Genomic DNA, 12,868 nt, shown 5'->3' with positions numbered 1-12,868 from the left:
TCAATTGATGGCTAAACGAGTAAGACGATGATGTATATTTTTTTCTATTTTAGGCCGACCTCTCAGGGAGGATATAATGGCAATGAACATTCACCAGTACAAGTGAATGAGGAGAAGTCCAAGAATGGATCTGGCTTGAAGTTTTCATTTTTTATATTTATTTCAAATTTTAAGTTAAATTAATTTAGTTTTCTTTTTATGGAATAAAATAAAAGTTTTTTCAGTAGTTTGAGAAAAACTTATTTTAATAAATTTATAAATTTTTTTTCTTAGATCAACGCCATCCATGCCAGATTTGACACCATCAAATGGAAATTCTCCAACAAATGCCAACAATAATTCACAATTGTCTGACCTTAACAAAATTAAAACGTATGGACTTACTGGTCCTATAAGTTTGGCTTATCCAAGGCCAGAGGAGTTAAAATTAACTGAACAGCTTGATATGGTTCTGCATAATAATGATATGTATGAGACTCATGAAGAAATGACCAAAAGGTATTAATTCATTTTATCTTATCATCTATTACATTGAGTTTGAATAACTTATTAATTTTTCTGATTAAATTTTCAAATTTCAATTAATGTTTAATCAATTTTATATATATATATATATTTTATATATTTTTTGAACTAAGCATATTGTTAGTATGCAAATATATTTCTGTATTTCTAATGTATTTATTAATGTTAAATTAATAATTACAATCATTAACCTAAAACTTATTTTCTTTTAGAATGGATGTTCTTAGAAAAGTGGTTCAACTTGTAGATATTTGGGTTAAAGAAATGGCTGTTGCAAAGGTTAGATTTGATCTTGGAATCATACGTTATAATGTTTTATATTTTAAATAATAATATTACTTTAAATATATAATAAATAAATGTATTAAATAATTAATTTGTCTGTTCTCTATCTATTCTAATATGTTGTTTCATGTATATATTTATTTGAAGCTACCTGCTATTGAATTTTTTAAAGTATTTTATATCTCTTTTTTTATTTTTCAGGTTTTATATTAACATTTTTTTATATTTTACTATGTATTTTTTATTGATATATTAATTTATTTCTTTATAAAAAATCTAGAACATACCCGAGACCTCAAATATAGGAGCTAAGGTTTATACATTCGGATCTTACAGACTCGGAATTAATGCTAAAGGTAAATAATATACACCAACATTTTAAAACTTTTGTGTTCAAAAAATTTAAATTTAGAAAAAATTAAGATTTTTTCAAAGATTATAAATTAATAAATATTCTAATTCGTAAAATTCAAATATTATTCATCTTGTTTGATTTTTATCTAAAATTTAGGAGCAGATATTGACACGCTGTGTGTAGTTCCACGTCATATCGACAGAAACGACTTCTTTGGCTCGTTTATGGATATTCTGAGAAGAGAGCCAGGAATCAAAGACATGAGGAGCATTATGGATGCATTTGTGCCTGTCATTAAGATGACATTTGATGGTATTGAGGTTAAGAACTGTTTAGTATATTTTATGGATGTCGTCTTGTATGTTTGGTGAATGTTTTATATGTTTGGTAAATGTTTTGTATGCTTGAAGGATGGTTTGTATGTTTGAAGGATGGTTTGTATGTTTGGTAAATGTTTAGTATGTTTGGAGGTTGATTTGCATGTTTGGTGAATGTTTTGTATGTTTGATGAATGTTTTGTATGTTTGGTGAATGTTTTGTATGCTTGATAAATGTTTTGTACATATGTTTGGTAAATGTGATTTACGTCTGATGTGTTTGGTATATTGCTTTTCCATGGTTTTGTATGCCAGATGTTTTTTGCTTAGTGTCTCTGCAGTGATTAATATCACCTCACAGCCAAGCAATGAAATGGTATTAAGGTTCATATTTAGTAATTATATGTAAGAAATCAATCAATCAATCAATCAAAGATGTGATGATGATGATGATAATGATAACGAAGACGTGATGATAATGATGATGATGATAAAGACATGATGATGATAATGATGATGATGATGATGAAGACGTGACGAATCTCTGGCAATAATATAATATAATTTGGTATAATATATAATTGATGCATCTATCTCTTAATCAGTAATTAATCATCACACAGATGATAATCATTATTGTAAATAATTTTTGCAAGAAGTTTTTTTTATGCTAAAATATATTTAGTATTAGAAATAGCTATTATATGATATAACAAATATTAAATTTATTAATTATTAAATTACGATAAAACATTTCAATCTGACAGATCGATATGTTGTTTGCGCGACTGGCGTTAACAGAGGTCGAGGATACGCAAGACTTGAGAGATGACAACATACTGAAGAATCTGGATCAGAAGTGCGTCAGGAGTCTAAATGGTTGCAGAGTTACCGACGAAATTCTACACTTGGTTTCGAACATTGAAAGTTTCCGAATGACCTTAAGAGCGATCAAATTGTGGGCCAAAAGTATGTCAATATCACCGAATGCCATCACCCAATTTTTAACAGTTCTTATCTCTCTACAACCAATGATTAATGCATGATAAATCAATCATTATCAGTGTAATTGTTACAAATTTTCCACACAATATTAATCATCGCTTATGTTATAAATAACACGATATCACATCCATTATCATTGTTGTTAAGATAACTTATTCAAATGGTAGCGACTTTTATTTATTTGATTTTGGGTAACAAAAATAACAAAAAAAAAACAGGAAGAGGAGTGTATTCCAATGTTCTCGGATTTTTGGGTGGCGTGTCGTGGGCAATGTTGGTAGCGCGCATCTGCCAGCTCTATCCAAATGCTACACCATCTGTGCTCGTGCAAAAGTTTTTCTTTGTATTCTCAAAGTGGAAATGGCCACAACCAGTTCTGCTGCAGCAGCTGAGTGTATGTAAGATGACTGGAACGTTTAGCTTTTGGGATCCGAGGGTTAGTCTTTTTTTCGTTTTAATATTTAATATTTTTATTTAATATTTTTTAATATTTTTGCTTAAAATTAAATTATTAATTTTTCTGTATACTTTATAATTTAACCAAATATTATTTTTTCTCTATCCAGAAAAATCCATCAGACCGCTGCCACCTAATGCCAATCATAACCCCGTGTTTTCCGAACCAGAACTCCACGTACAACGTTACTGCGTCGACCAGAGCCATAATGATGGATGAATTTGAGAGGGGTTTGGCGATATCTACGGAGATTTTAAATAAGAAGGACGATTGGGAGAACCTCTTCAAGCCGTATGACTTCTTCCACAAGTACAGACATTTCATTGTTGTAAGGGCCAGCTCTTCCACTGCAGCCAGTCACCTGGAATGGTACGGTCTGATCGAGTCGAAACTGCGTCTCATGGTCCAGAAGCTGGAGGCCAATCCGGTAATAAAGCTGGCACACATCAACACTAAGGCATACCCGCCTAGGAGTGATTCGTAAGTATTTTTTACTTTCTGTTACTTATTGCATCATATAGTTTTAAAATCGAAGATTTAATGATCTAAATTTGTAATATTGAAAGGATGGAATTATTCCTATTAAACAGCACTGAGCAGCACTGCACGCAGTGGTTTATTGGGCTGACCTTCTCCCAAGCCTCTGTGAAAATCGACCTGACCTATGAGACTCTCTACTTCCACGACCAGAGTCAGTTTTCAATGAATTTGTCATCCCTTTCGTTCTAATTGCTGAGATTTTTATTTGAATTCTTGTGCTTTTTATTACTGAGAAAAATTTATGGCTCATGTTTGTTTATAATGAAACCTTGCTTTGAATCTTATATGCTTCTAATTAGCTAGATGGTTTTCCAGTTTAAATGTTCAGTAATTTTTTATTAAAAAAACTTGGAGAATAATTTCACATATTGTATTAATTGTTGATATGTCAAAATTTAAATTACCTCTTTTTGTAATAATCTATTAAAATTTTATTTTCAACAGTAAGATTGGCTGTGGGGCCGAAGCTAAAGGAGGGTATGAACATGGACGTCAAGTACCTAAGAAAGTTTGTATTTCTTTTGCTGTTGTATTTCGTCTCTGGTATTTTATTATATTTATTGTATTTTTGTTTTATCTGTGCTATTTTAGTTTTATTTAATTTGTGTTTTTATATTCTTGGGTGTATGTACTCTGTATGTATATCTTTCTACACAGGAAGGAGTTAATAAATTATTTGCCGGACAATGTTCTACACACTGAAAGTAGGGGAATCAAGAGAAAACATACGGTTGGTTGACATTCTATGGTTGACGTTTTTTATGTTTGTTTATCTATTGTATCTATGTCAATGTTTTCTTTGGTGTTTTGTATCATGTACGCACGTATCCCGAATGCTTTTGTGTCTACATCTGATTTGTTTGTTCAAGTAGTGTGTACATTTTTTGAATAGCATTATGAATGTGTTATTTGTGGAGTCCGACCCATAATGGATGGAGAACGAGGATTGATTGATTGATTATGTGTGGCTTTTTGGAGAAGTCATTTAACTTCATTTTGATACATGGCGTTCAACAACTTCTCATTTTCTTCTCAAACAGGATGAAATGAACTTATCAGATTCTTCATCCCAATCGACATCAACCACGCCACGCCCATCGCCGAAGCACAACATTTCCGCCAGCGAGTCTCGACTCCCACCGAGCAACAACAACAACAACAACCTCAGCGCATCCATTATCAGTCCGCAGGTAGCAAACGAGCAGAGGTACATGCCGGAATCTAAAAAAATGAGATGCATGACTTCCAGTAAGTCGGACTCCTTCCTATTGGGTACTGACTCTCTACCAGCTGGTAAAACGCCGCAACTTTTTAACAACACCAATGGAGATGGCAACTCAGACGGCAGCGGTAGTAGGAATGTGTGCTACGGCAGCCACGCCGACGACGACGACCTCCTTGGTGGTGTCAACGGAAGTGGGGATGATACGCACGCTCGAGTTGGCCTACTGCAGAAGATGAACGCCGGATCGACGAGTAGCTGTGAGAATTCCAACGATTGTTACGACACCATCGTGAAATCCACCGCAACGACACCATCTCATGGAGACAATCACTTCAACAACGACAACAACAACAACAATCTATCTAGCATGGATATCAGAGCCATCGACTCACTAGTTGTGAGTTGTTGTCATTCTCTATAATATACAATGATTCTGTATAATTTGTGTTATGGTATTACATTTGGTTGTCATTTCATCTTACTACTGCGATTTCTAATGCCGCAATAATAATAATATAAAAAAATATATGGATGAATAAATAAATTGAATTAAATAAAAATTAAATTAAAAAAATTTAACAACAGAGCAGGCATAATATGCACGCTGGACAGTCTCACCTACAGCAGACGACACACTCAGTGCCTATCAACAAGAAGCCCATTCAAATTGTCAAACTCAGTCGATGATGACGACGAGGACGACGATGAGGAAGACGATGATGAAGATGATTAATATGATGAAGAACTGCAACTATGTGATGCAGTGAGGATGTGAGGATGAAGACGATGACGATGATGAAGAACATTATGGAGAGAGAGAGAGAGAGAGAGAGAGAGAGAGAGAGAGAGAGATAAGAAGTTGTTATCAGCCATCTTAATGACATTTTATTGATGATGTTAATTAATGATGGTAATAATTGAAAACATTCATCCATTTATCCATTCATTCATCCATCCATTCATTCATCCATCCACTCATTCATTCAAACAAACGACATTCTAGGAATTGATAACATTATAATGTTCATGATGATGATTGAAGTAATGTTGGTGAAGACGACGATGGTGAAGATGGATGAATGTTGTTCTATACTCGCAACTGTACAGTCTTTGGTTATATATTTTATTTTAATTTTTCACGTACGATTATTATTATTATTATTATTATATTATCATTATTATCGTTGTTATTGTTGTTGTTAGCCTTTTTATACACGCAGACGTATGTGTGTGTCTGTATAGGCGCGCGAAAATATGAAATTCATCTGTTTCATTGGTCTCTTGGTCAGCCAATGGCGTGCTTCTACATGCTGGCAATTTGATTAGATGATTAGAATTAATTAATGTTTTGTCCATATATATCTACGTATATATATATATATATATATATATATATATATATATATATATATATATATATATATATATATATATATAAGCTTGTTTCGCGCGCAAATATAAGTTGTGTACATATTGAGTTTTAAAATAAAATTAGGTGGTAATGAAGTTGATGATGAAGTGAGGCATTTTTGAGGTTTCTTCACTCACTTTTAACCATTTTAACAATTTTAAAAATAATTATTTTAAAGTGTATTATCATCATTATTATTATTTCAATTAATAATAATTTTAAAAATAATTATTTTAAAGGGTATTATTATTATTATTATTTTGTAATTAATAATAATTTTAAAAATGATTATTTTAAAGTGTATTATTATTATTATTAATACACTGTAATTATTCATTATTATAGTTATTGCTGTTTTAATTGTATTGTAACTGATTACGTATAATAGTAATGGCAACAATTACAATATGAATATTTATTTGTAATGTTGTTACTCGTTGTTATGATTTATTATGAAATTTGATTGAGGAAAAAAAATTAAAAAAAAATGAACGAAATCTATAAAAGAAGATATATTTATGTTCATTTCACTTACCAATTTTCAATGGTCTGACGGTCAGTATGTCTGAATGTGAGTTTTTGTCTTTCTGTCTCTGTCTTTCTCTCTCTTTCTCTCTCTCTTTCTCTCTCTCTCTCTCGTTTTCTGGTATGATTTGGATGCTTTTGTTTGTTTCCATTGATTGAATTTTTCCCAAATCCTAAATTTTTTTCTCATAGAGTAATCCAATGTAATGTATGGGTGTGTTTTTCTTATGAAATAATAATACTATAAATAAATTGTAACTAATAAGGATAATAATAATAATAATTATTATTATTAATATTAACAACAACAACAATAATAATAATAATTATTATTATTATTATGATTTTCATGTTTTAATTCTTGAAAGGATGTATTTTTCTCACTCACTCACTCACTCACTCACTCACTCACTCACTCACTCACTCACTCACTCAAATAGATTCCAACGCCAGTCTAAAGGATATGTATAAATAAAGTAATCTTTTAATAACAACAACAATAACAATATTAACAACAATAATAATAATAACCTAGATCGTTTCTCAGTTCCATTTCAGAAGTAATTAATTCTGCCTCTCAATCAATAACATTATTAACGTATCAATATTTATTTTCCTGTGTTTTTCTTTTTTCATCAATTTATTATCAATTAATTAATTAATTAGCGAATTATTTAATCAATTAATTGTTGACATTTTGATTACCATAAGGACAGCAGCATTGATATATATATATATGTTTATATATCTGTATGTATATAACTGATAGTTTATAAATGTATATCATTATACAGATATGAAATAATAGTTTTGTGGGTAGTGAAGATAAGTGTCATATGTGGTTTTTTTTTACTGTTATTTATTATTCTTTCTTGGTTTTTGTTTGTGGCGTTGTTTTGAAGAGTTTGGTTTGGATTTTAATTAATGGATTGATTGATTGAATGATTGATTGATTGATTGATCGATTGGTTGATGGATCGATTGGTTGATGGATCGATTGTTTAATTATTTATAATTAATTTTTATTTTCTGATTTTTAAAAAACGGAAAAAAACGTCATTAAAAAAAATTTTTAAAACGAATTATCGGTTCATCCATTGCTGTCCTGCGTACGTTGTATGTTGGTACATGAAATATTTCAAATTCTTCCTTCATCATCTCTACATTTCAATCGTAATTTTATTCATATTTTAACTAAAAATTGTCGAAAATATTAAAATATTAAAAAAAAATGTTTAATTACTATTATTATTATATTATTTTTATTTTTTTTTGTTATCGTACTTACAACAGAAAAACGTGAAAAAAAATTAGGAAAATATATATAAAAATATAAAAAAGTTTCTCGTCTTATTTCTTCTTACATCTTATTCTATGTCTTTTTAGTGGGAAGAGCTTGTGTACATAAGAACATATTATATTTATATATATATGTTTATATATATATATATATATATATATATATAATAATTGCTTATATATATATATTATATACATATATAATATGTATATGGCGTACCCATTTTGTACATATTTCATGCTACGTTTGATATCGTCTGTTTGTTTGTCTGTTTGTTTGACTTTTTTCAGGAAAATATTAAAAGGGTTTGTGTTAACCACTCAATCAGTTGATTGAGTGTTTAACTAAAAAAATGAATAAATATTTAGATTGATTGATTGATTGATTGATTGATTGATTGATTGATTGATTGATTGATTGATTGATTGATTAGAAAAGGATAGGTTAATGTGTGTTTATATAATATAAAAAGTGTTTGGTTTTAATTGATCGGTATTGGTTGATTGACTGATTGATTCTGAATAATTGATCAATCAATCAGTTTAACTAATCAATTGAGTAATTCATTTTTGATATACAAACGTTATTATAATTTTCTATTTGTCTATCATATTAATGCTAGATGACTGAATTGACGAAAAGATATTTCTGCAATATATATTTACACACACACATAAACACACACACATAAACACACACACATAAACACACACACATATATATATATTACTAACAAATATTATAAACGTATAAATTGAAATTTTCATTTCAATTTATCCGAAATTATTATCATCATAATTTCAATAGTTTTATTTTATTACCCATAAAAATCTTTTATTATTACTATAATTTTAACGAATTTTTATACGATGTAAAAATGAAAAAAAATGATTGACATTTTTTTTTTTCTAACTATTTTATTATTGACAATAAACCATTATTATTTCACTTCTTTGGTTTTGATTCACATTTTTTTATTGAAAATAATTTGAAAAAATTATTTTTTATCAAATATTTTTAATGGCTCTGGACTTGGGCCAGGTTTTTGGTCAACTTTAATCATTTCTGAAGTTTTGTTTCAGGCAGAGAGTGTGGTTGATTGTTCCTTTTTGTCATAAAGTTTTGTCATCAATTAATTAACTGACTACTTAATTAAAATTAATTAGATCTATTTCAGTCGAAATCATCTTAAAAGAAGAAAAATTTCGTCGAAGGAATTAAATATTCACTTAAATGTTAATAATTAAAATCAGTATATCAGCAAAATTTTTTGCAATCGAGAATCTAAGAAATAAATGAAATGATTTCTCGCCGAGATCCTACAAAAATTTCTTTGGAAATTCTTATGAATGGTAGTTATTTCAAAACTAGTTAAATTACGCTTCTATGACTGAGGCGTGCGAATTCCAACACCGATTGACAATTTAATTGCTTCCCTTACTTAATTTAAACAGATTTGAATTGCCAGTCAAATAATGGATGAACAATACAATACAAACAGAACATTGAAACATTGGTAGGCGTTTGTTTATCCACACACACACACACACACACACACACACACACACACACACACACACACACACACACACACACACACACACACACACACAAAATATAAATATATATATAAATGTGTAAGTATATATATAATTATTTATAAAATTAAGGTTGAGACTCTCGTAGATACAGTTAAGAATTATCACCGCAGAGCTGAAAATGCGGTGATATTACTTGACAAAATAATAATTAATATAAATGTAATTAATATTTCGTCATTTGATTTTAATTTTGTCATAATAGAACTAAAATTTCTTATTTCATTGTCACGACATATTGTACTTACTTTTTGCCCAATTAGTCTGGAAAATTGTCATTATAGGTACTAGCAGAAAAATACTATTTGTTTGAAAATTTTGAATTTACAAAGTTCTTAAGCTCTAAATATAGTATCATATCATAAAAACACACAACTGCATTGTTTTGCTTTTAGTAGATAAATTTAATAAGCTCATAACTGATTCATTTTATAATCAGATCAATAAAGAGGATAAAATCTAGAAATATTAAAAGTTTCAAAATAATTTTTCAGTCACAAATGAAGATAGGCCACATTTACCATAACGATGCAACTTGTGATAATCATTGTTAACATATTAACAATAGTTATAACCACGGTCTAGTTTTTGCTAAATAAAAATATATATAACATGAAACAAAGGTGACCAAGGAATGCTAACGGAGTTACCCAAGTCACTCACTTTTACACTCTGTAGCCGTATATTGGGAAATTTATTACAACGCAACACACATACACCACACACACACACACACACACTCACATATACACAAACTTGTATAGCACACAATTTTATCAATAAAGATAGATAAATAGAACATATCACACACATAAAATCTGAAGTTCAATTCTCGTTTAATATGTGCCAGACAGAAAAATTGTCATCCACATTAGCATATTCATTACATATATAAAATTAGTAGCCAAGCTTACCTTGAAACATAGTACTTAAAAATCAAAATAATGAGTTAGTACCAAAACGACAATACAGAAGTGTTAATAACTTATATGAGAACCTCGAACAAAAAAAAACAGAGGAATAGTTCAATGACTGAAGGGAGGAATAAATGAAATAATGAATGGAAAAAAAGATAAATTGATGCATCACAAGACCGAAGGAAATATACACCTAAAGCCAAAATAACAAGCAAACCGTTTTATAAATGACAATTTTTAATTTAAATCATTTGAGTATGAATTCAAATCGTTTGATTAAAAATTAAAATTATAAATCAAATTTGCATAATAAACAAATTAAAACAAATCAATACAAATTCAAGTGAAAAACTCAACAAAATTTCCTAACTAAAGCATTAAAATCATCTAGGACGATTTTTTTCAAATCATTTGAACGTTACTTTGAAAGCATTTTGAGCCCATTCTCAAGTTCAAAAATTATTTTACCAAAAATTATTTTATTCTATCACTACCATCGTCATTATCACCGTGAACTAATCACAGTCACAATCACCTCAAAAATTCTCATCATCATCACCATCATCATCTCTCAACCATCATCATCATCTCAATCACCATCATCATCCGGCGATGTCCTTATAGAAATTGATCATATTCGTCATATCGGTGATTGTGGATTTGATGGTGATGCGTTCTCTTGACAGGACCAAGCAGCTGTGGACGACTGAAAATACGATCAGCACGGTCACCAACATCTTGACGATTTCAACAAAGGCGAAATATATTTTCTGATATTTAAAACCATCCAGACAGCTCGTAAGAATCTCTTCCTTTTGCTCGCTATCTCCTAATCGATCTTCCACTTCTTGAAGTTTCAATCTAACTCCATGCTCTACCCCGTGGTGAAGTTGGTCTGCATGATTCAAGCCAACACAGTGGTTCTGCTGCAGTGTTTGTTGCCAACTGTACTGAGAGGTAAGATGGTAGGAGTAGGCCAGCAGCAGTGCAACACTGAGTGACATCCATAGGACCTGCATCGTCTTCAGTCTCTTCGAGCCGTCTTCCAGGATCTTCATAGCTCTCTCCAAGTGGGGTATCGTCTGCTTGTGGTCTGCTGAGTAACTGTGGCCTGCGTGTGTCGTCAGTGATGATGATGATACTGATGATGATGACGGATGACAATGTGAATGATGGTGACGATGATGTAGATAGACTAATGATTATATGAATGATGAGGATGATTGTGCAGATGATGATGACAAATTGAAATTTGAACCATTAAAAACCCACTTTATTTCAGAAAATTAACATACGGAAAATGATATGCATATTATTTTATGTACCCGTCAGGTTTTTCTTGATAGTGAACTCAGCAACGACGCCATCGTGGTCTGAAAAGTTGAACTTTTGACCCGGGACCATTCCCATGGCTAGATCACAATCCACACACTCCATTTCACAACCTTCCAAAGAACAGAGTAAAGATAATAATTTCTATTTTTATTCTACACAATCAAATACTTTCAAAAAATTAAGTTGACCGTTAACGACAAATAAGCCGTAACTACTAATAAACTAGCAGCCTGGTTAAAAAACACACACACACACACACACACACACACACACACACACACACACACACACACACACACACACACACACACACATATTATAACGTTATGTTGGATCATATCCAAAAATGCGATAAAGAGAAGGCTTTAACACTTATACGACCTCACAAAAAATCTGTAACTACAAATTAAATTCCATACAAAGTCACCCAGAAAACGCTTCGAATCTACATGCTTGTGGGTAAATGAAAATTTAAGCACTGTACAAATGAAAAGTAGTTATTAACCAGCGTTATTCCTGTGGAATATGTAGTCAATCCTGACGGGCAGGTCAGATGATTTGCTCCAGTAGATGTTGTCCGGCCTACAGCAGGTTGCTTCCTCATTGGCTGCCTTCTCTTCATTTTTCTGATCATGTGCAACCGTCATCGTTATTACTGAGATTATCGTCATTATCATCATCGTTAGAACGAACGAACGAACGAACGAACGAACGAACAAAACAAACGAACGAACAAAACAAACGAACGAACAAAACAAACGAACGAACCTGCACTCGCCAGGAATCTTGAACATTCCCAATTGATGTTATCAGATCGTAGCCAACCTGTCATTTGCAGGAAGAAAAAAAGTTTCAAACTATTTCATCTTTAAACTAATCCATGTCAACTTCTTCATCCTCATCCTTCTCATCGTCATCATCATCTTCATCTTCATCAACAACAACACCTCCATCAACATTACAATAACCACTATTGTCATATCCCTCATCATCACTATCATCATCATCATTATCAGCACCTTCATCAACATCATCATCATCACTATCATCAACATCATCGTCATCATCACTTG

At 30.9% G+C, this 12,868-nt stretch overlaps 1 protein-coding gene across 1 annotated transcript; it reads left to right on the top strand.

Annotated features, from left to right (window-relative positions):
• Nucleotides 1-286: 286 nt before the first annotated feature.
• Nucleotides 287-6,553, top strand: HELRODRAFT_109966 (hypothetical protein; the record flags this gene model as incomplete). Its single annotated transcript, XM_009014750.1, has 13 exons — nt 287-498; nt 738-804; nt 1,091-1,166; nt 1,322-1,485; nt 2,250-2,451; nt 2,706-2,923; nt 3,054-3,424; nt 3,535-3,635; nt 3,929-3,992; nt 4,142-4,214; nt 4,525-5,106; nt 5,295-5,434; nt 5,713-6,553. The coding sequence occupies 12 exons, from the start codon at nt 287-289 to the stop codon at nt 5,394-5,396; spliced, it is 2,232 nt and encodes a 743-aa protein (XP_009012998.1). The 3' UTR covers nt 5,397-5,434; nt 5,713-6,553.
• Between the last annotated feature and the right edge of the window lie 6,315 nt (nt 6,554-12,868).

The sequence above is a fragment of the Helobdella robusta genome, assembly GCF_000326865.2.
Source record: "Helobdella robusta unplaced genomic scaffold HELROscaffold_14, whole genome shotgun sequence".
NCBI classification, from domain to species: Eukaryota; Metazoa; Annelida; class Clitellata; order Rhynchobdellida; family Glossiphoniidae; genus Helobdella; species Helobdella robusta.
Note: the sequence above shows the minus strand (reverse complement) of the source record. Positions and strands in the feature narration are given on the sequence as shown.